This window comes from Glycine soja, chromosome 1 (assembly GCF_004193775.1).
Source record: "Glycine soja cultivar W05 chromosome 1, ASM419377v2, whole genome shotgun sequence".
NCBI classification, from domain to species: Eukaryota; Viridiplantae; Streptophyta; class Magnoliopsida; order Fabales; family Fabaceae; genus Glycine; species Glycine soja.
In genome coordinates this window covers 46,743,775-46,767,833 of record NC_041002.1, presented here as the reverse complement: position 1 = coordinate 46,767,833, position 24,059 = coordinate 46,743,775, and the positions used below count along the sequence as shown (strand labels likewise).

Below are 24,059 nucleotides of genomic sequence, written 5' to 3'. Positions count from 1 at the left end.
TGGAGCTTCAAATTTCTTAGGTTGCTTAAGAGCATCACACACTATCTCTTCACCATGATCAATCCAAATCCAATAATTAGGCTTGAACCCATTTTTGGAAAGGTGAACTTTCACAAGTCTATCCTCCAAAATCCTATTACAATCACATTTAACACAAGGACATTTGATCCCCCCATCATTGTGATAATAATATTGCTAACTAGCTTTGCTTACAAATACTTCAACCCCTTCAACAAAAGACTCTTTCAAACCGTTTCTACCACTATATCATTTATTGTACATCCAACGATGATTCGAAAGAATATAGTTCATGCTCTATATATTTAAGAAAAAAATACGAATCACATACATAATCTTAGAGTGATCTCTATTATTAGTAGCAAGAATTCTAATAAGGCTTTAGGTGAAAAAAATCACATATATAGTGTTTGAGTTTCTAAATGAAGAAAGCATGGAATATAAATGACATAACTACAACCAGAAATATACTTGACACATTTAGAATACACAATTTCGAGCAACTAGAACAAAAAAACCACAAACTAACCTGAACAATGGAGCGTACGTGTGAGTAAGAGAGCGATCACCTAACACAATCTCATCTATGAACCTTGAGAGTAAGAGAGAAAGAAAAAAGTTTTAAAATGATTATCTATAAACTATCTAAAAATGCTTAATTGGAGAACTAAATTTCTAGCTATGCCACATGTATATATTTAAGAAAGAATTATAAAAAAGTTGTTCAAAAAATTGGAGAAATAAAACAGTAAATGAATTAAAAATCAGAAGTAAAAAAAGAAGTGAAAAGAAGATTGAGATGAAATACGTTAATATTGATATCTCAAATCACACACATTCACGGATTGATAGTTAAATTCCATTGCTTTACAAAATGATAAAATTTGTAGCATATATTTATTAACGAAAAAAGGAAAAAGAAAATAATTAAGCCAATGATTCTACTTATGTCTAGTGATTTGTTTTTATCAAAATTGTATAATAAACATATAATATGCTCAGTTAATTATTCATTAAATATATTTATTAAAGTAATATTTTATGAAAAAAATAGTCTTCTCACGCCAGTTGAAACAAAATACTAGTAAATTCCGAAAACACCCTTATGGTATTTTTGGTTATAAATAGCAGTAGTTTTTTTTTTTATTTTTGCAGCGCCATTTTTTTCTGTAAAATTTCCGTAAGTCAGTGTACGTTGCTTTCGTTAAGGGCCGTTTGGAAGTGTATTTGTTCTCCAGTGGTGTACGTGCGTTGGTGAGGAGTATACGGTGGATTTTGGTCAGTTTTCGTTGCCGGAGCAGAAGAGGTATGCGAAAAAGTTAGGGATTGGCGAATCCGTATGACCATACGGTTTTTTTGTTTGTTTTCAATTGTTAAATTAATTATTAATAATTTAGTTAAATTATGTTTTTAGTAATTTTTGTAATATTACATTGCTTAAAAATGAATATTCAAATGATTAATAATTAAATAAATTTATGAGATGTATTTTATTGAAGGATGTATTTATTAGATTAAATGACATTTTAATGAAAAAGTCCTGTAAAATATTTATTGTGTAAACAACTATATTTGTGTGAATTGAATTTGAATTTGTTGTTATTGAATTTGTTAAATTGTTTATTAAGATGGATGAAGACTAGTGGATGTATGATAGTATCATGTCTGACGAAGTTGAAATGAATGTCGAAAATGAGGAAGATGTTGGCGTTAAAGTTGATTGCTCTGATGCCTTTAATACTTCTGAGTTATTTGTGCAATTTGTTGTTGTTGGTACAGTAATTATATTACATAGATGTTTACTCATGGCAAACCTGATTTGAATTGTGTTGTAGTTGTTTGGTAGTCATGAGGAAGTTTTACAATGGGCTCTATCATTGACTCATGACATCGGCTTTATTGCCGTTATAATGAGGTCCGACACCAATACCGGTGTTCGAGGAAGAGCCTCATTTCTATTGATAGCTTGTGAAAGGAGTGGGCAGTATAGGCCTAAGAAACATAGTTTGGTAAGAGCATGCACTGGCAGTAGAAAATGTGGATGCCTATTTAAGTTGCCTGCGAAGCCAGTTTCGGGAGGAGAAGACTGGATGGTGAAGTTAATTTGTGGGATTCACAATCACGAAATGGCAAAGTCATTGTTTGGGCATCCATATGCAAGTTGACTGACAAAGGATGAGAAAAATGTTGTTGTCGATATGACGAAGTCCATGGTGAAGCCAATAAATATTTTGTTAACGTTGAAGGAGCACAATGATAGCAATTATACAACAATCAAACAAAATTACAATGTCAAACATGCTTACTGCTCTTCCATAAGAGGGAGTAACATCGAAATGCAACAATTGATGATGTTGCTTGATCGAGATCAGTATATTCACTAGCATAGGGTGAAGGATGATAATGTTGTACATGACTTGTTTTGGAGTCATCCGGATGCAATAAAGTTAACCAATTCTTGTAATTTGGTTTTCTTGATCGATAGTACCTACAAAACAAATAAGTACAAACTGTCGTTGCTTGATATTGTTGGTGTTACACCAACAAGAATGACATTCTCCGTTGGTTTTGCTTACTTGGAAGGAGAACGTCTTAATAATGTTGTTTGGGCTCTAGAGCGGTTTCAAGGTCTTTTCATGAGAGCAGATGCACTCCCCGGGGTTATTATGACTGACAGAGATTTGTCTTTGATGAATGCAGTGAAAATTGTATTCCTGGATGCTACGAACTTGCTATGTCGATTCCACATGGACAAGAATGTCAAGGCAAATGACAGAGATTTGTCTTTGATGAATGCAGTGAAAACTGTATTCTTGGATGCTACGAACTTGCTATGTCGATTCCACATTGACAAGAATGTCAAGGCAAAGTGCAAAACCCTGGTTGCTCAAAAGAATGCATGGGATTATGTGATGGAGGCTTGAGGGATTTTGGTTGACTATCCCAATAAGAGTTCTTTTGATGAATACCTTAAAAACTTTGAAATGGCTTGCTCTCCGTGGCCTATGTTTGTGGACTATGTGTGTCAAACATGGGTCATTCCACACAAAGAAAGATTTGTGAAAACATGGACAAACAAAGTGATGCATCTAGGAAACACAACCACTAACGGGTATGAATATTGATTTTTGTTTGTTTTCATTTGTTGAAGTGAATATTTAAATGAAAATGATGCGATTGTTTACATGTTTTTGTATATTTCATCTATAGGTTTGAGAGTGCTGATTGGTCACTAAAGAGACTCCTACAAAACTCTGTGGGTGACATATGCAGTGTTTGGGAGGCAGTGAATAATATGATGACACTTCAACACACCCAGATTAAAGCATCTTTTGAGACAAGCACGGACGTGGTTGGGCATGTGTTTAAAGTAACCTTGTACAAAAACTACTTGGCATGGTATCAAGGTACGCTTTAAATGAAATTGTTGTTGAGTATGAGTGTGTAGCGTATGTAAGCAAAAACCCTTCACGATGTGGATGTGTCATGAGGAGTACTCACGATCTTCCATGTGCATGTGAGTTGTTTAAATATGTTGTTAGCTCCATACCACTGAAGACAATTCACATTTTTTGGCAAAGACTTAGTTTTTCAGATCAAGGGTTAAGTGAGACACAGGTGACCATAACCGAGGAGATGGAAACCATATCGAAACGCTTTGAGCAGCTCGATGTTTGTGGTAAAATACATTTGAAGTCAAAGCTGGGAGATATTGCTTACCCTGATATGAACTCCATGCGTCCTCCTCCAGAAAAAGTGAAGACCAAAAAGCAGACATCGGTCCACGATCTCCTGTATCTAGGGAACAAGCGATCAAAAGACTCAGTCCACTGGCCACCACAAGGCCTTCAATCTCTGGGATAGGCCTTCCAAACTTAGCCATCTTCCTTCCATGGGAAGATAGCTTCAACTCAGGACGTTCCTGCAAACAATTTTACGACTAACGTAAACAAATAATGAACTTGTCAACTACGTTCTTTATGTTTTTTAAAAATTACATACCTCTCCATTCCACACTCTGAAAGCAATGTGATTTTCAAAATCACTCAGAACGGATGTGTCATGGGGTCTGCCTGGAAAACCCTCAACATGACCAGCATCTTCTTCAACAGGTGCTTATGGCTAGTCGTCGACCAATTCCTCCTCGACCGTAGGAGGGTCCTCCATAACAACCTGTTGTTGTAGCTACCTACGCGCTGATGCAGTAGGCCTTCGCCGCGGGGGGCATCATCATCACTCTCATCTCTCCTACCCAACACTTTCCCTATTGCGCGCCCTAAAGCGCGACCAAGACCTCTAGTTCCAACCATTATCTACATAATAATTATCCTATTTTTTATATTCAATGTCCCAGACTATAATAAACAATTTCAATCATTTTTAATTTTCAGATCAAAATTACTTTTTAGAACAAATTTTAATTAATTTAAATATAGTATTATTTTCGAAATCTTAGCTAATCTCATCTTGGTTTTAATTTGAAATATCTAATCTAATCTAATCTTATTCTTAATTTAGGAAAACTAATCTAATCTTAGTCTTAAGTTGTGAAGTCTAATCTAATCTTACTAATAATATAGGAAATCTAATATAATCTTAGTAATCTAATCTTACTCTTCATATGGGATATCTAATCTATTATTCCTAATCTAATCAAATGTAATGTTATATTAACAAACATAATTAAATAAAATAACAAGCCAATTAATCAACAATACTAACCAAATCCGGCCATACATAATTGATTTTCATTAATCATTAAATTTCACAAATGATTACCACACTACAAAAAATAATTACAATTTATTAACAAAATGAGTAAACTAAAAACATTTCAAAATAAATACAACAAAATTAAATTAATGAACTGCATTTTTTATTTATTCTAAATATATTTCAAAAAATTCAGCCTTCTTTTATAAATTTCAAAATAACAAAAAAAAACCATACGGATTAGTGATCCGTATAGTTTATAAAACAATTTTTTTTAAAAAAAACATTTTACCTTCAAAATTTTTTTAATACAAAACTTTAAAAAAAAAAACCATACGGATCAGTGATCCGTATGGGTTATAAATTTTTAAAAAAAAAAACATACGGAGGGTTATAATTTCTTCTTTAAAAAAAAACTTACGGATCATTTGGGTTATAAAATTTTTTTAAAAAAAACCATACGAATTGGTTAAATTTTTTTTTTAAAAAAAAAAACCACACTGATCCGTATGGGTTAAATTTTTTTAAAAAAAATACATACGGATCAATGATCCGTATGGGTTATAAATTTTTTTAGAAAAAAACCCATACGAATCATTGATCCATATGGTTTACAATTTTTTTTTAAAAAAAAAACTTACGGATCATTGATCCGTATGGGTAAGAAAATTTTGTTTTTTAAAAAAACCCCATACGGATGAGTTGTAAATTTTTTTTAAATAACCATACCGATCAGGATTAGTGATCCATATGGGTTAAACAAAAATTTTAAAAAAATAAACATATAGATCAGTGATCCATATGCTTTATAAAAAAAACATTAAAAAATACCATACGGATCATGTATGGCAAATTTAAAAAAAAATTAATTTATCAAAATTTCAGCAACACAATATTAAAATTATTAAAAAAAATAAAAAACTATATTAAAAACTATTAAAAAAAACCCATACGGATCATTGATCCGTATGGTTCATACGGATCGTCAATCCGTGTGAACTGTACGGATCATTGATCCGTATGGGTTTTTGTCGGCAAAACGCCATTTTTTCAGACAAGGCTTTGAAATAAACCGACAATAGCAACAACAAACACAAAAAAAAAAAAACAATCTCATACAACAATATCATCATGCAACAAACTCAACATAACAAAACACCATTTTGTCAGCAAAACGGCATTTTTTCCAGCAATATGTCATTTTTTCTGGCAAAGCTTCGAAATAAACCAACAACAGCAGCAACAAACACCAAAAAAACAATTACATATAGCAATTTCATCATGCAACAAACTCAACATAACAAAAAATCATTCAACGAACACGAAGAAGCGGGAGGATCACTAATCTAGAAGGTTGACCGGAAACGTTGCTCATAGGAAGACGAAGAAGCGACATTACCACGGAGGAAGACACAAGGTTGACCGAAAACGCTGCTCACAGGAAGCCGAAGAAGCAAATGCAGAGAGGAAGAGAAAGAAACAACGCTAGGAAATGAAGAGAAGAAGAAGAAAATGTGGCGTACGGACAAAACTTACGCTTTTATATTATTAGGGTAAAGGGCATGTATGCCTTTTCATCACACCTGTTGGGTGCCCCAGCAAAAATATAGGGTGCACTAAGTAACTCCTTCATTCCAATCAACCAAACTAGTCAATTTGTATGTTAGGGTCACGGCCCATGATAAACAATTTTCATTTTATTTTATTAGGTATAATTATAAGTTAAATTACTTAGTTCATCCTAAAATTATATTAAAAAATTTAAGCATCTCCTTAAACTAATATTTTTTAATTTAATTCATAAACTAGCAAAATATGTACTTAAGATTAGTTTATGATAACTTGAAACCACTAAATGATAATTTATAATGACAGTTTAAAAATCTCACAAACTCAATTAAAAAAGTATATATTAATAAAAATGACTTGTTTATTGAACAATTAGACAGATTTTTTAACTAGTAAAGAAAGTTAAAAACTTGCTAAAATACATTACTAAACATAATCTTTATGTATAGAGTCAAACCAATAAAGTTTAAACTATGATAAGGATAAAAATAATAATTAAACCAATAAAGAAATTAAACAAACTAGGAAATCAACCACATTTCGGGAAAATCTCAAAGTAAAAGGAGCTAATACAAGGATAACCTAAAAGATGATGGTTCAGCTAGGAACAAAATTAAGCAACCTGAATATGCACATACACGTACAAATTTAGTGGGCATAGAAGAACGGGGTAAGTGTAGCAAACTGCAATTACCAGTAACAAATCAGCCTTTCAAAGTCTCCCACGATGTATAAAGTTAGTGGAATGTAATTTGAAAGATAATAAAAAAAATATCAAACTGGAACAGAGGACCAAAAGAGCTAACATTTTCAAAGTGTTTAATCAAAATTATTAGTAGGCTATTTCTTGATTCAATCTTGAGACATTATATGTTATTCTTCAACATGCACGGTAGTACTATTTTATATGACAAAAAAATTTACTCGAATTGAATTAAAACACACACACACACACACTAATATGCTTCTTCAAAATTATAAAAACAAATAGGAGATAAATATAAATGGGATAATTATAGAGGTTCAATTTTTTTCATCCATTAAAATATTACGATTCATTTATATAAATTTTTTTTTTAGTTTTTAATAAAGAATTAAAATCATATTACTTTTGATAAATATAAGGATTAAAAAGTGAATAAATTTGTCATAGAAATTGAAATTAAATTTATAATATATTAAGGTAAAAAAATATTTAACTCCGATAAAATCTCAAATCATTTAATTTTGAAATATAATTCTTGTTATGAAATGAAAAATTTAATTAATAATGAAAATGCTAATCGAGTACAAGATATGCCCAACTTGCAACTCTAGTACAAAATGACGAGTCCCAAACTAAAAAGTAGAAAACAAAAAACAGCAACCAGAAAAAAAAAATACTTTGCTGAAAACAAATGTTATCAGATCAATAACCCTCACCCCTAAAGAATTTAGCTTCCTCTGCCACTTATAAACCATAATGCGTTGACCACGTAATAAAATTAATAAAAACATATTACGAAACTTAATGATTAATTTTTTTGGTAAATATCCATTTTTATTCTTGAATTTTTTAGGGTTAATAGTTAAGTTTCTAATGATGAAAAATTAAAATTTTATCTTTAATTTTACTACTAGAAAATAGACTTTTAACATCGATTTTTACGGACTTTCAACATCAATTATAAACCAATGTTGAAACTATCATTGTTAAAAGTATCAATTTTGACATTGGTTATGAAAATCGATGTTAAAATTTACTATACAACATCGATTCTTCCCAGAACCGATGTCATATAGTAAGAAATATACTAAAAATATTATAAAAAAAACGAAAAAAACATCAATTTTGATCAAAACCGATTTTGTAATTACTATCAAATAAAAAAGTAGTGAAAGTAATGCAACAATAATCTCAATACAAAAAAGCATCTATAACCTAAGCTAATTAAACATAAGTCTACAATTGTAAAATTCCTTAAACACTTCGTACTTCATTTTTAACTCTTAGAAAACATTTGTCCATCAAATGCGAATTGCATTTATTCTCTCTAGTTCCAATGGTCTTAGATCAGTAAAATACTACATGATATAATAAAACATAACATAATCAATGTAAATAATAACAATTATAACAAATGAAATTAGTTTTCAAGTAAAAAATTACTTTTTTCCAATTATCCTTGAAACCTCCTAAGACTATGGTTAACATCCAATCCATGATGTAATAGCCGCACTTAGCGTTTCCTTTTTGCTTATTAGACTAAATTCAATAAGATATTCAAAGTTATCGCAAAATTAGTGTACACAGGAATAAAATGTCATTTTTAAGAGATCAAACATTGTTTAAATGACTTGTTTTAACTGGAATCCATTTAGTAGTTGCTTTGGATTTACTTCCTTGATTATCGTTCAATCCCTTCAAACCAATGGTTAAGGGAAACATGCATGCATATTGTACAATTAAAGTATTATTGTCAAATATAATGATAAAGTAAATGTGTTATAAATTACAACTGACCTATTAATAATTCCTTTCAAATAGTTGTCAAGCTTATTGTGGAAAGAACAAAAACAGGTGAGAGCATTGTCCTTAGGACATATAACGACCAGTTGTCAATATTCACTGCATTAAAGAACATTAAGTTATTATAATGCATACATTATTTAAATTGATTTGTTCAGTTTTACTTACCTATTCAAGTAGGCTCCTAAGTAGACATCATTCTATGAATTCTTCATCCATTTCTTAATATAATCCTCAGATTCAAACTACGATTGCCCAGATCTTTGTATAGAGTGTGGCTCAAGAAATTCATACACTAAAGCATTCCCTAATCACAGACTTAACTCATTCATAAGCCTATTGTTGTTAAAATAAAGTAAATTATGCATCAATTTAAAACAATCAATCAGGTAATAGGATGTAATTTAAAGTTACTTACATAATCCATAATTGTATAATAGCGATATTTAGACATTGACCATCGTGAGCTATTTCCCCAAGATCTTCATGCTTTATGTACAAGGGGACATTATCATTGTGCACCCTAAACACAGTTGTATCCCACGACACCTGTATAGGCTTGAGCAAAAGTTATGGGATCATCAATGTCATCTAGTATATGGGATTATCATCAGGTTCCAGCCTATGAACAGGCTTCATCAATCCCTCTAGTAGTTATTTATCCTGCACAGTTAATAAACGTAAGTCAATCATAGTCAACACTTTATTTGTAACAAATCCCTTTTTTTAATAATAATAACCACAACAAAAGGAAATACCTTTTTTTGAAAAAGACTATACAAGATGTATCGGCCAAGTAAAGAAGATGTTAAGGGCTTGCCCCACTAACCAAATCTCCTCATTGGGTATAAGAACACGAGCATTAGCATCTTGAACTTCCTCAACACCCACCTTCACCTGATCATTGCCTAAAGGGACGTTATGCACAGTTTTTGACCCCTCATAAACTCTTCCAAGGGCAACCAAGCGGAAAGGATTGTCATCAACATACAACCCACGCTTGTCTAATGCAGTGGTGTCTAGGTCCTGCCTCCAGGGATCGACACAACTTCCCTTTGTACTGACAAAGGTAGTAAAAGAAGCTACCTCAGGCTCAGCAGGAGGTACAACTCCTTGGGATTGCATCTAGCTGAAGGACAACATTAGTTGTCTCGTCACTTTTTCAGTGATTGACTGCTCCAGCTCATCCCTGATATTCTATGTCAACTCCTCCTTAAGATTTTGTTTGATTCAATCCAGCTCTTTTGGGCCGATCAACGTAGATGTGTGGGAACCTGTTGAAGCCAGTCCAAAGTATTATTTGATCATCACATTGACTCTAGTAGCACGGACACGATCAGGGTGCTCCGGTCACCCAATGGCAGTAGTCACTACATCCTGATGTCCATGGGCTACAAAACTACCCTGTGCGAACTGCTCTTCCAGGGAATCTCGAAATCAACAAAATATAAAATTGTTAATGGACTATTGTTGTTATTATAAATAATGACCATTGAAACAAAAAATTAGCTTGCAATCCTATCTGCAATTTGGCCTGCTGCCACAGATGTCATCTGACCTAATTTTTTTGTGCGAGTCATCTTCCACTTTACGTGTCGTCTAATGAGAGATGGAGGATTAACGATTGTTTTAGTGCTCCCAGATTGGGCTGCTTGCTCCAATCAATTTTTTTGTTTTTCCTCCATTAACTTCTCTTCAAGATAGTCATAACCCCTAGGAGACAACACGTGAGGGACAGTGTTTAGTTTCTGGATGGACTATGCCTTCTTTCTAACATCCTGTGACCAATAGACATAAAAAAACTATTTAAATCAATTGTAAATGTTAATTTGAAAAGGTTGAAGGACCACAACTAACCTCCCATGAAGATTCTTTATGGCTTTGACAAAATTGGTTCCACTTCTTTTTGTTGATATTGTACTTCTCACATACTTTGGCATCATTGTCCTCCTTTCCTTGTGCTAGAGTCCATTTGGAGGTCAACTCTGACTTAAATTGCCTCCATCACTCTCCTATGGTTTGGAGGATTTTCTTCTTCCTCTTTTTATCGAACGCTTTCGGAATATCAAATTCAGCTTGAGAAACAAAAAACACATGTAATAGTTAGTGAATAACAACAATGTAAGCAATTTAATACAACCAATTACAAGAACATACAAGGTTTAATTGAAATACCTAAATGTCCTCCTAAATCAAATCCTTCTGAGGTGCTGGAATCCACCTTATCTCGAGCGATGACTCGCATATAGGTCCTTAATTTATTTCTATGGGGACCATCAGTTTTTCCAGTGATAGGATCCACATGAACCAGTGGTCTCCCCCCCCCCCCCCCCAATGATTTGAGCCGTGTGACTTTTCTAGTCCTCTTCGATGTAGACAATGATGAAGGTGCCGACTCAGGAGGAGAGGAGCTCAGTGGTGTAGCCATGTGCCTATTAAAAAACAACATTAATTAAAGTATACTAAGTTATGTAATTGTAAATATGAAAACAAATAAATATAAAAAATGATTTCATTATACGATGTTAATTAATTCTCCTTCATCGTGATCATTACGATTTGCATGGAAGTCATCAACTTCTTCTTCTCCGTTGACATTAGGCATGTTTATAGAGAAAGGAGTGTGACAAGTATCAAATGTTGAATCGTCATCTTCAAGATTAAGACCAATGGTTTTTCCTTGTAGAACCACTGACCACCTTTTATCACAAGGATCTTGAACATAAAACACTTGTTTAGCTTGTTCTGTCATGATTAAAGGCTCATTTTGATAAACTATCTTCTTTAGATCTATCAAAATAAATCCAAAATTATCAGTTCACACATCGATTTTAACCCATTTATACTTAAAAACACACAATGATTTTAACATAATTAAGCTTCCAAATTTCTTTAAAGATTCTAAAGTAAGGCATGAACGTCAGACATGGATTGTCATCATTTAAAGTAGCAAAATATTGGAATTCAATCCTAAAACTAACCACACTCATTATACTCTTTTCGTCTTGCAATTTGGTGTAGAACAAATACTTTTTTTATATTGTATCCCTGCAATTAAAATTATTTTCTGCCACAATATAAATTATTTATCATAAATTTTATAAGGTCAAAATATTTATTTATTATAAATTTTAATTGCAGAGACAAAATACTAGTAAAAGTAAATGTTTCTATGTTGAATAAAGTATTGCCAATTCTATTCATATTTTTAATAGGTTAAATTATTTATTAGTGCTCTACAGTTATTCCGTTTTAAGTTTTAGTTCTTATATAATAAAGTGATAAATTTTAGTCTTCCTAAAATTTCAATCTATAAATTTTGTAACAATTTTATACCGGTATAAATTTTTCTTCGGTATTAAGTGTAGGGACCAAAATTAAGGAGTTCAGTTGGTTAAGCATGTATTAATTGTTATAAAGTTTTTGATATTTATTTTCGATTGATATGAATAAAAAAAAGCTGTAGGAACTAAAACTTTTAAAGATTAAAAATTAGAGGGTTTTTTGTTTTGTGACTAAAATTTTTAATAAAGAAAACTATAAAATAATCAAGGGAATAGTTTACCATTTTTAATAAATATTTTCTATTTATTTATTTTTAGTTAATATGTTTAAGCAATTAATTAACTAACAAAAACAATAAATTATAGAAAATAGGAATTAAGACAACATACCATGAGGACCCCTTTGATGTGATCAAAAGTGAGATCAATTGAAAGTGAACGATCATTCTTCAATAGAAGCAAGACATCAACCATATCATGTTCCTGTGTATGTTGTCTATTCGGATCCATGTGTTCATCAATTACCTCTTGGTAGAACTTATCGAACTCCTTGAAATTTCATTCAAGTCGTGCGTGCAATCCTTTCAGTTTATCAATTCATCCCATGAATGGAATATAATCCGAAACAAAGAAAGTACTCATCATGGCCTGAAGCTCATTGAGCAACACATGGAACCTACTCTTATCACTTCCTTCGTCCTCATACCTTCTCCCAAAAGCAATTCTACACATTATAGTGCTTGAGAGAGAAATGAGTAACTCATTCAAGTTTGTAACACCCGAAGAAGGCATGCCCAGATATTTTTTTGATCATCTGCTTCACCTCAAACTCTCTTATAGAGGAAAAGCTAGAGACACGCTTGGAGCTAAAAATATGGACAACACAAATTTTTCTAATTTCTATCCAATATTCATTGTATGAGGAAAATGCAATCCCTGACCCATTATAGGACAATTTCTGTTGGCCAAGTAACTTAGGTCGTCCACTAAACTCTAGGTCATGCTTTTTCAGTACCTCTTTGGCTAATTTAGGAGAGGAAACAACTATGGCTGGCCTTAACCCTAATTGAAGGGAAAATATAGGTCCATATTTCTTTGAGTTGTCATAACTGCAGATAAAGAATGGAATTGTCTAATTGATGTAAGTTTCCTATCATTGGAAGGCCTTTAGGACCTGGAGGAAGGGGTGGGTTCTTGAAGGTTCTAAGATTGCGGAAGAAGAACAAGAAAAGCACATGGAGAGTGATACATAGAAAAAGTGGTAACAACATTGTGGAAAGCATAGTTGTAAATCTTATCATTAATCGGTGGATATAGGCTTGTCATTAAAGCAACATGTATTTATAGGAGGAGTAACGTCACTATTCCCTAGCATGATATGAATTTAATGTGAATATGTGATTGGTCCCCTTGTGTACATATGGTGGTTCTGTGTATGTGAAAGTGATTGGCATGCAAACGGCAGTGCATGGTGGCTGCATTAATCAGGTTTTATTAAAACAAATAGAAGGTTACTATACCCGATGTCTCATATACGATAAAGCTTTTTTTTAGTTGATAAAGTACATAAATTTATTTGAAAAAATACACTAATTTCTAGCTAGATGAAAGGATAGTAGAATGGAAATATGAATGATAGGCATAGAATACATGTGAGAAGACGTAATTTATTCACACCTTATTATAACAAATTAAGTAAAGTTTGGTGCGTGTGAGAGGGTACACCTAAGTACAAATTTTTCACACTAATCTAGCTTGCTCAAGTGATGATTGCACATCGATCTCGTCATCCCCGTTTACTTCCAAGGATTCTTTGTAGGTCATCCCACGGTATCCCTGTGGGTGTTTTTCATCAACAAACTCTATGCTAGGGCTGATTAATTTGTCCAACGAAGGTCCGTGAATGCCCACTACAGAGATCCTTCGCACCTTATTGTTGCCAACAATAACTCGATGGATATGACTCTTGTACATCCCATTGGTTAAGATCTACAATTGAGTATGGTTTAAGAAAAAAAGTAAGTCAATTTGTGAGGAGGGAAAATATGTTCAAATAATTGCATATTGGGTAGTAATAATTATAACAAACTTAAATTGAATGGACCTGAATTTACATTTGCATGTGCACTAAGGGTAGAAACACATGGTGTGTTTGGTTTAGAAGAAAAAAGTGAAAGAAAAAAAAAAGAGGAAAGAAAAAAAAAGTAAAAAGTGAGTTAATTTTATAAACTTTTTTGTTTTCTTGTTTGGCTGTGGAGAAAAGAAGAAAAAAAATATGTATAGAAATGACATAAACATTCTGAATAAACCAAAAAGTATACATAAAATAAGAATATTTGGATTTTTTTCCACTATATAGTATGTAACTTTCTCTTTTTTCTCTAAGAGAAATTATTACATGCTTCCACAAATATTTATAAATTTCCACATGACTTGCAATTAAATTTTATAATTCGTGAAACAAAAAAGCTAATATAATAAGTTATGTGGAGATTAGTCAGACCATATGATTTAGACATGTAATAACTTATCTTTTTCTCTGCATATAGAATTGTGTACCAAAGAGAGATCAAGGAGGAAATAATTTGAATAAAATTACCTCAAGTTGATCACCAAGCTGGATGAGTATGGCATGATGGGGAATATAAGCATTGATCCACTTCCCTTTGTGGGAAAGAATTTGAAGACCACCATTTATATCTTGCAAAAGTGTAATGACGAAGCCAGGGTCAGTGTGTTCAGACAGGCCAACGGCTCCCTTGGATTTGGCATTGGGTGGATAAAGGTTCATGGCCAACACGTCAAACCCTGATTTCAAGTTCAATGCCTTCTCCACGAAGTGTTCTTCAAACCCTAAGGTCTTAGACACTGCCCTTGCTAATCCAATTACTATCTTTCTCATTTCTTTGCCATATTCTTCTAAAATTTTGCTGATGCATGAAAAAATCCAAAACAAAATGAAATATATGGAACTTCATGAGAAAATAAATATAATATTATCAAAATTCTAACAAACGAAATCACAAAATAAACATTAGAGGGTTACTATAACACCCTTGGAAGTTTAAGAGCTTTTGTATAAGTCAATAGTTAATAGTACTCTAAAAATGTTAAAAAAGAAAGGGACAGGGAGAAACAATGTTTCAATAGTAGTACAAAACTACTCTTAAATATATGATAATAATGCAATATATAATTTCTCTAATTATTATATACCTGAAACCTGAAGGGTTGGAAGGAAAATGATATTGGGGATGAGCAACAACCTTTAGATATTCCCTGTTTTCCCCAGCGGAGGAGTTTAGTTCCCATCGAATTTTATCCAATGGAAATTTTTTGCTGTAGTTCCTTCTCTCATCCAAGGTTGTTTGATTAAAGAAATCAGAAACTCCTTTTAATATATTATCAAATACTCCATCAGGGATGGTATGGTTTACCAACTGCATACATACGAAGGAATAAGCAACTCTATATCTATTGAAAATGCTTAATACTTCTTCTTATCTTTTTTATAAAAAAAAAAAACGAATTATAGTGTATTCTATATTATAACTTATTTTTTTATAAAAATTAAAGGACCGAAGATAATATTAATTAAGAAAAAGTTAACACGAATAAATTAATATTTTATGATATCCAATCATCCTTGTACTGTAAGAGTTGGGTTACCTAGCTATTTTTCCTTTTAAAAAAAAGTTATAATGAAGGACAGAAATAATATTTTTTAAATTAGTCTCTATAATTTTTTTATTAATTTTTTAATCAAAATATAATGTGATTTTTTCCTTTCATGTATTAAAATTATTTATTTATATATTCTAAAAATTCGATAAAATCATATTCTTTTAATTTATATTCAGGGACTAAAATTACATTATTTTGATAAATTAAGGACTAATAATAAAAAATTAAGAAAATAAAAGTCATATTTTCAAAAATTAAAAATATTTTTTGGTAAAAATTTATAAATATATTTAATTCTTCATGAAAAATGCTCACAACAGATTTTTTTTTTTTTTACGCATCCTATTTGTGTATACATGGAAACATTGGTATAATGTGTCCAGTATTTAAAGGGTTGTAAATTTAGAAAAGAAAAAAGAAGCCATTCATGACACGGTGTAAATAGTAGGACACAAGAGCTAAGAGATTTACATAGAAGAAGCCATATTCCTGGCATGCATCACGGAGGCATTCAAGGGCATGGAATTGCTTATTAGGGTCATCACAGAAGAGTAGAGAGTAATCAATAGTGGGTATGTCATCATCAGAAGCTGAATATGGATGAACATCATAATGGTCTACCACTTCTAGCTGAGAGAAATTAGCATTGGAGTAAAGTGGGGCTACCTTCAACTTATTTTCAGAAGAGTATGATTCGGATGCAAATGAACCTATTTCAGCCATATTACAAAGATTGAGAGAGCAAGAGAAATTAGCTATAGCTGTTACTAGTAACTAATATATCTGAAATATGCATGAACTGGATTTTTCCCTCTACCTATAAATAGCCGATCGTGTCGGTGTGAAGATTATCCAGCTAGCATTTAACATTTTCCTACCGAACAATAGAGTGATGATATATGCACATTTTAAAATAAAATAAAATCGGGAGAAAATAAGAGAGAAATAGGAAGAAAAAAAGTGAAGAAAAAGATAGATGTTATGTGATTAAAAAAGAATAGAGATAAAAACAAAAAAAATGAAATGAAAGAGAAAATGAATGAATGAGTGTAATTTTCCTAACAAATATATGTTACATGTTATAATTTGTGTTTCATATTTAACATTATTTATGTTACTTGCAAACAAACAAAAATTATTTAAGTTCAATCGTTTTAAATTAGGATGAGAATTAGTAACACATTATTTAATATGTACTTCACTATTTGGTAAAATTTGTGTGGAATCACTATATTATGCTAGCCTTGTATATATCATTTTTAGAAAGATTTACATTATTCTTTTAAAATAATAGTGTGTCAAATTAAAATATATATTAAATTATAAGACATAATTGTTTATTTTCAAATGCTTTTTCAGAAAATTAACAATACTTAATTAACTATATATGTCTTCAAAATAAGTAAAACCAACCTACGCACACTTACTATCCTTTTTCTATAAATTATTTATCATTTTAAATAATATATTTTTTATTTTTTTTATTTTATAAACAAAAGAGGCGTGGATAAGGATTGTCTTGCATCCCCTCTTCAAAAAACAAATCCACATACTAACAAATAAAACGTTAGTCATTAAGTTTGTCCATATTGATATTGTCTTTAATTTTTTTAACAGAAATAAATTTATTAGTATAAACATTATAAATTTATATTAATAAGTTGCATCAGTGATATATATATCAAATTTTATACTAACGAATAAATATAAAATTGCTAATAGTTTTTTTCTTTTAAAAAGTTAACGTACTATATTATATGTTAATTTTCATGAGTCAAAATTATACTGATGAGACAGACCCAATAATTAACAGAGACGTAGTTGATGCCACCAGAAGCCGTAGGGTTATTATTAAATTCATCGAAATGTTCATTACTTGGTTAGGTTTGCAAGGCAAGGCATTATGTACTCGGTGCTTTTATCACTGTCTGTCTTATGCAACGTTCTTGATTTGATAATGAGAAGCATATGTTCTTGTAGAATTCTTACCTAATTTGTTCTAAGTAAAGTCTCTTCTCCCTCATTTTTCACATTATTATCTAGCTAAAGAGGAACTGAAAGGACAGTGTTTCCTGTAATCTTTCTTTATATATCCCAAGAATATTATTTTATAATTTTCTAACAAATATGAGAATAAATATTTTCACTATATTTGGAAAATGAAATTACATAACTTGAAACAAATTACTCTTCCTTTTTTTTCGATAACTCAAATTACTCTTCCATAGTTATTATTGATGAAAAAATCAATAGTTAATATTACAAATACATGTATAACAAATCATGCATCTTTTTTATATAAGTTATTGACTTTTTTTTATCACTAGCTTAGATTACTAATTTTACTCATTTAGTAAGGTCTTAGAGTGCCTTACTAATTTTAGGGAATGTAAGTGGTTGTTGTTTTTAGTTTTCTGGATGATAAATAAAAATACTAATATTACTCTTCCTCTAAATTAAGGAGTCAGATTTATAACCTTTAATAATCTAGAGGATTCGTAGATTTACGTTCCCTAAAGTGATTAAAGCTATAAAGTGAAAACTGAAGGTTTTTTTTATCATTGTTTTGAATTAAAATATCTTATATATACATAAACTACTAAATTAACAGTGGATAGATTCAGCAAAAAAAAAAAATAACAGTGGATAAATTCTCACTTTAAAAGTTAAATCTAATTAAAATAGTAAACATATATTTGAGTGAAACTCCTAAAATATAACCAATATGTTGTTATTTGGACGAAAAGAAGATAATTAAGTAAATTTGAGTCATATAATTTTACATAAATAATTAATATTAATGTAATGTAACCAGTTAATTAATAAAGTCATGTAACATTTTAAAAACCTGATTAAAAAGTACTTTGTGACTAATTTGTTTTTGAAAAATATAACCTTTTGATGCATACAGTTCACCAAAAATCATATAAGAAAAAAGGAATCAATGTGTTCATTTTAAACCTCTTTCTCTTTTCATAATGGACTTCTTCGAACTTTTACAAAAAAATAGAATAATATACATACTTAATTTATTGAACTATCTTCTCATTGATGTATTGCTTTCATTGAGATCGAATATGTAATTTTCTTGTTTCTGAATAAACTTTTTCAATTCTTTTAGATTTCTTTTCTGAAAGTTAAAATAAAATGTTATAATGATTTATAACCATAAAGGAGGATAAAAATGTATAACACATGCCAAATATATATATATATATATATATATCAAACTGAAGATAACAATCTGGGTACGCCACGAAGAGTTGGCCAATAAAGGGACGTACTGAACTTTGAACAATAAATTAAAAACATGTTTTTTTGACAAGGACGCACATATGTAGCTAGCCAATAATTCAAACGATTGACTAACCAATCGCTTATTATAATACTATTACACGATTATAAGAGTTTAATGTACATGTATTTGAAAAAAGTAAAATAATTTTACATTATAAATTATTATTTGAATTTTTTTAACATGATTATTTTAAAAAATAATAAACTTACAATACATGATGAATTATGATTATGTAAATTTTTTTACACTATATTAATGTATTAAATAGTAAAAATAAACTCTAAAAATAGAACACTTGCACATTATAATTAATTTTACTATGAATAATTACTTTTATAGTACTCATCTCTTGTTCTTTGAGATTTATGATAGTTGACCATGTTAATATATATTCGATAAAACTAATTGAAAACTTAGTTGAAAGTCAGAAAGTTAACTAATAATTGAAAGTTAATTCGTAATTAAAAGTTGATTATCGAATGTGAAAAAATTAATTTGTTAAATTATGTTTAGTAAAATTAATAGTTGAAGTAACTAAAAAATATATGACAGAAAAATAATAAAATTATAATTTATTTTAAAAAGATAATAAAAAATTAGATAAATATATTAAGAATAAAAATGGAAAAGAATATATAAAAAAAACTAAAAATTAAAATTTTAAAAAATGTTATTTGAAGTAGTGTTAAAAAAATATTAAAAGGTATTAATTAATTATTAAAAAAACTTATTTATTAAATAATTAAATAAAATTTTCAGTTAGTAATAAAAGATAAACAACAACAACAACAACAACAACGTCTTATCCCACTAGGTGGGGTCGGCTACATGGATCAACTTCCGCCATAATGTTCTATCAAGTACCATACTTCTATCCAAATCATTAAGTTCGAGATCCTTTTTGATAACCTCTCTTATAGTCTTTTTGGGTCTTCCTCTGTCTCGAATTGTTTGTCTTCTCTCCATCTGGTCTACTCTCCTCACTACCGAGTCTACCGGTCTTCTCTCTATATGCCCAAACCACCTAAGTCTATTTTCCACCATCTTCTCTACAATAGGCGCTACTCCAACCCTCTCTCTAATAGCTTCGTTTCTAATTTTATCCTGTCGAGTCTTATCACACATCCACCGCAACATCCTCATCTCCGCTACACCTACTTTATTCTCATGTTGGCTCTTGACCGCCCAACATTCTGTTCCGTACAAAATCGCCGGTCTTACCGCAGTCCGATAAAACTTTCCCTTTAGCTTGATCGGTACCTTTGCATCACATAACACCCCCGATGCTTTTCTCCATTTCATCCATCCTGCTTGAATGCGATGATTCACATCCCCTTCAATTTCTCCATCATCCTGTATTACAGACCCAAGATATTTAAACCGCGTGACTTGAGGGATAATATGGTCTCCTATTTTCACCTCTGAGTTAGAAACCCTCCTTCTTTTGTTGAACTTACATTCCATATACTCCAATTTGCTTCTGCTTAGGCGAAAACCATGTGTTTCTAGAGCTCGTCTCCAAGTTTCCAACCTCTCATTCAACTCCTCCCTCGACTCTCCAAGGAGGACTATGTCATCTGCAAAAAGCATGCATCTCGGCGCTATCTCTTGGATTTGTTCCGTGAGGACATCCAGAATTAAGGTAAAAAGGTAGGGGCTAAGGATTGACCCTTGATGCAAACCAATTGTGATAGGAAAATCGTCTGACTCTCCACCCTGTGTCCTAACACTAGTCGATACCCTATCATACATATCTTGGATAGCTCGAATATATGCAACCCTAACCCCTTTCTTCTCTAGAGATTTCCACAAAATCTCTCTAGGCACTCTATCATACGCTTTCTCCAAGTCAATAAAAATCAAGTGCAAATCTTGTTGGTCCATGCGATATTGCTCCATCACCCGCCGTAATAAATAGATCGCTTCCATGGTCGACCTTCCCGGCATGAAACCAAATTGATTCTCAGTAACTTTAGTCTCCTTTCTTAATCTCCGTTCGATCACTCTTTCCCATAATTTCATGGTATGACTCATGAGCTTGATTCCCCTATAATTTGCACAATTTTGTATATCCCCCTTGTTCTTATAGATTGGCACTAACATGCTTCTCCTCCATTCCTCCGGCATGCGTTTTGACCTCATAATTTCATTAAAGAGTTTGGTGAGCCACTCAAGACCTCTATCTCCAAGAGTTTTCCACACTTCAATAGGTATGTTGTCTGGCCCCACCGCCTTACCGTTACTCATTGTTTTCAACGCTTCCTTTACTTCCTGTTTCTGAATCCGACGATAGTACTTATAGTTCCGGTCCTCTTCTCTTGTGTCTAGACTGCTAGAGTCATATCCATATCCATCATTAAATAAGTTGTGGAAATACGCCTTCCACCTTTCCTTGATATCTTTTTCATGCACTAAGACTTTGCCTTCTTTATCCTTAACACACCTTACTTGATCCAAATCTCTAGTCTTCCTCTCTCTACCCTTAGCAAGCCTATATATAGATCTTTCTCCGTCCCTGGTTCCTAGAGCTTGGTATAGTCCGTCAAAAGCTTGGGCTCTTGCCTCACTCACCGCCTTTTTGGTTTCATTTCTAGCTATCTTATACTTATCCCAAGTTTCAGAATTTCTACACCTAGACCACTCCTTGAAACACTCCTTTTTTACTCTAACTTTGCTCTGAACACTTTCATTCCACCACCACGATTCTTTACCCCTAGGTCCAAAACCTCTAGATTCACCCAACGTCTCTTTAGCCACTTTAATAATCTCTTGGGACATCTTGTTCCACATATCATTTGCACTTCCTTGTGATTGTCCACACCATCCCTCCCATATCTTTTGTTGGAAGATTCCTTGTTTCTCACCCTTCAAGTGCCACCATTTGATCCTTGGTGCTACCATAGGACTTCTTCTCTTTGCCCTATCTCTAATTCTTACATCCATGACCAAAACTCTATGTTGGGTAGTCAAGCTCTCTCCCGGGATAACTTTACAGTTCAAGCAATACTTCCTATCAGACTTCCTAATAAGGAAGAAATCTATCTGAGAACATGTCCCTCCACTTTTGTAAGTGATAAGATGTTCCGCTCTTTTCTTAAACCATGTATTGGCTATAGAAAGATCCAAAGCCTCCGAAAACTCCAAGATGGATTTACCCTCCCCATTCATCTCCCCTAGGCCAAAACCCCCATGCACCCCCTCAAAACCTCTAGCCACGCTACCTACATGTCCATTGAGATCCCCTCCTAGGAAAACTTTCTCTCCTTGGGGTATATCCTGAAGTACCCCTTCTAGATCCTCCCAAAATTTTACCTTAAAGTGTTCTGCTAACCCAACCTGAGGTGCGTACCCACTAATAACATTAAAGGTGTCCTGTCCCACTACCAATTTTAAGGCTATGATACGATCTCCTACTCTTCTTACATCCACGACATCCTTCTTCCACTCCTTGTCCACAATAATCCCTACCCCATTTCTTAATCTGATTTTTCCCGTATACCACAGCTTAAATCCCGAGTTGTCTAATTCTTTCGCTTTTTCACCTGTCCACTTAGTTTCTTGTAGGCACATAAAATTGATCTTCCTCCTCACCATAACATCCACTATTTCCATAGATTTTCCAGTAAGTGTGCCTATATTCCATGTACCAAAGCGAATCCTCCTGTCATGAACTAGCTTCTTTACCCACACCCGTTCACGAAAATGTGGGAACCCTTGCTTACTTTTCACTACATCCGGGCGGCGATGCAGCGGCCCTTGCTCTTTTGACAATGTACTCGAGCCATACAGCGCGTTGCTTCCGGGCAACGACCTAGCATTCACATTATTACGTAATTGATCCATGTCATAGAGATTCGACAAAGTTTTACGTTGGCCGTCGAAAGCCTAACACAACCCTCTCCTTTTATCCGGGCTTGGGACCGACTAAGAATAGCAAAGCTAACCTAGGCAGGATTAATAAAAGATAAAAACTAACTAAAATAACTTTTGGAATATAAGTTAGGTGTTACTTGTATTTCTCCTCAAACTAATAAGATCTTTTTCTTTTCTTATTGTATTATTAAATGTTAAGCTCTCCGTTTGCCTTTTTTTTTTTTTTTTCTTTTTATCCTAACCATTTGCGGTTTTATAGGTTGTATTTAATAGAGTTCTATTATTTAAACATTGAATTTCGAAGATCATATTTAAAATTGTATATACATATCTCTATCATATTTAATTTATATTTTTTTTTCGTATACATACATCTCAAAAATATTTTATAAAAGCTCTAAGAACAACAAATGACTCAAATCTATGGTTAGAAAAACATTTTCCATTTGGAAACGTGTAAGTTGTAACAAATTAACAATAGGCCCACCACACAAATAGGGTCTAAAGCCACCCCTTGTGAAACAGATTTACACGCAGAAAGGCCATGTTTTTTATGCTTTCTAGTTCAGTCCATTGTATCTGTACTAGTACGGTGCCTTGAAAGTTGAAAGTTGCAACACCAAAATACTGAAATGAATTTCCACATCTATAAAGAGAGTCAAACTAATGACCACTTCTTACAAATTTAAGCCCATCTGAATTTAGAAAATATTTTTATTTTATTTTGTTTTCACTTTTAATTATAAAAAAATATTACATTATTTTTATTTTATTTTCTGTTTTCAAAAAATTACGTCGAAAACAATAAAACTTTTATTCTTTTGTTGAGTCTTTTCGAAGATCTTAAAATTATAATTTTATTTTATTCAGATTGGCGAGGTCTTTTGTCTCTTCCTTTTATATATAGATCAATCAAAAGGCGACTATGGAAGTGTTTAGTTTAAAATTAAGTTGAATGAGCGTACATTCCAATGCACAATTTATGAGAAGTAGGAATTAGAAATTTTTGTTCAACCACAGCCATTTAGGGGTCTCCCTTCGAAAAACCAATTACACACTGTTAGTCTATGCAAAGAGACAAGAGGTGGTGGAATCGTACACGGTGTTTGGG

At 32.0% G+C, this 24,059-nt stretch overlaps 1 protein-coding gene and 1 pseudogene across 1 annotated transcript; both read right to left on the bottom strand.

Moving 5' to 3' along the window:
• Positions 1–11,205: 11,205 nt before the first annotated feature.
• Positions 11,206–13,376, bottom strand: LOC114386098 (annotated as a pseudogene).
• Positions 13,377–13,626: 250 nt separating this feature from the next.
• On the bottom strand, positions 13,627–16,543 carry LOC114405346 (flavanone 3-dioxygenase 3-like). Its single transcript, XM_028367926.1, has 4 exons — positions 16,249–16,543; positions 15,310–15,533; positions 14,693–15,023; positions 13,627–14,082 (listed from the first exon to the last, which is right to left on the bottom strand). The coding sequence occupies exons 1-4, from the start codon at positions 16,498–16,500 to the stop codon at positions 13,834–13,836; spliced, it is 1,056 nt and encodes a 351-aa protein (XP_028223727.1). The 5' UTR covers positions 16,501–16,543; the 3' UTR covers positions 13,627–13,833.
• Positions 16,544–24,059: the final 7,516 nt, after the last annotated feature.

Coding starts and splice junctions, on each gene's coding strand:
- LOC114405346 (XM_028367926.1), bottom strand. CDS start 16,500: ATGGCTGAAATAGGTTCATTTGCATCCGAATCATACTCTTCTGAAAAT. Junction 15,534..16,248: donor AGGAATATGGCTTCTTCTAT/GTAAATCTCTTA, acceptor GTATGTATGCAG/TTGGTAAACCATACCATCCC. Junction 15,024..15,309: donor TCCAACCCTTCAGGTTTCAG/GTATATAATAAT, acceptor TTCATGCATCAG/CAAAATTTTAGAAGAATATG.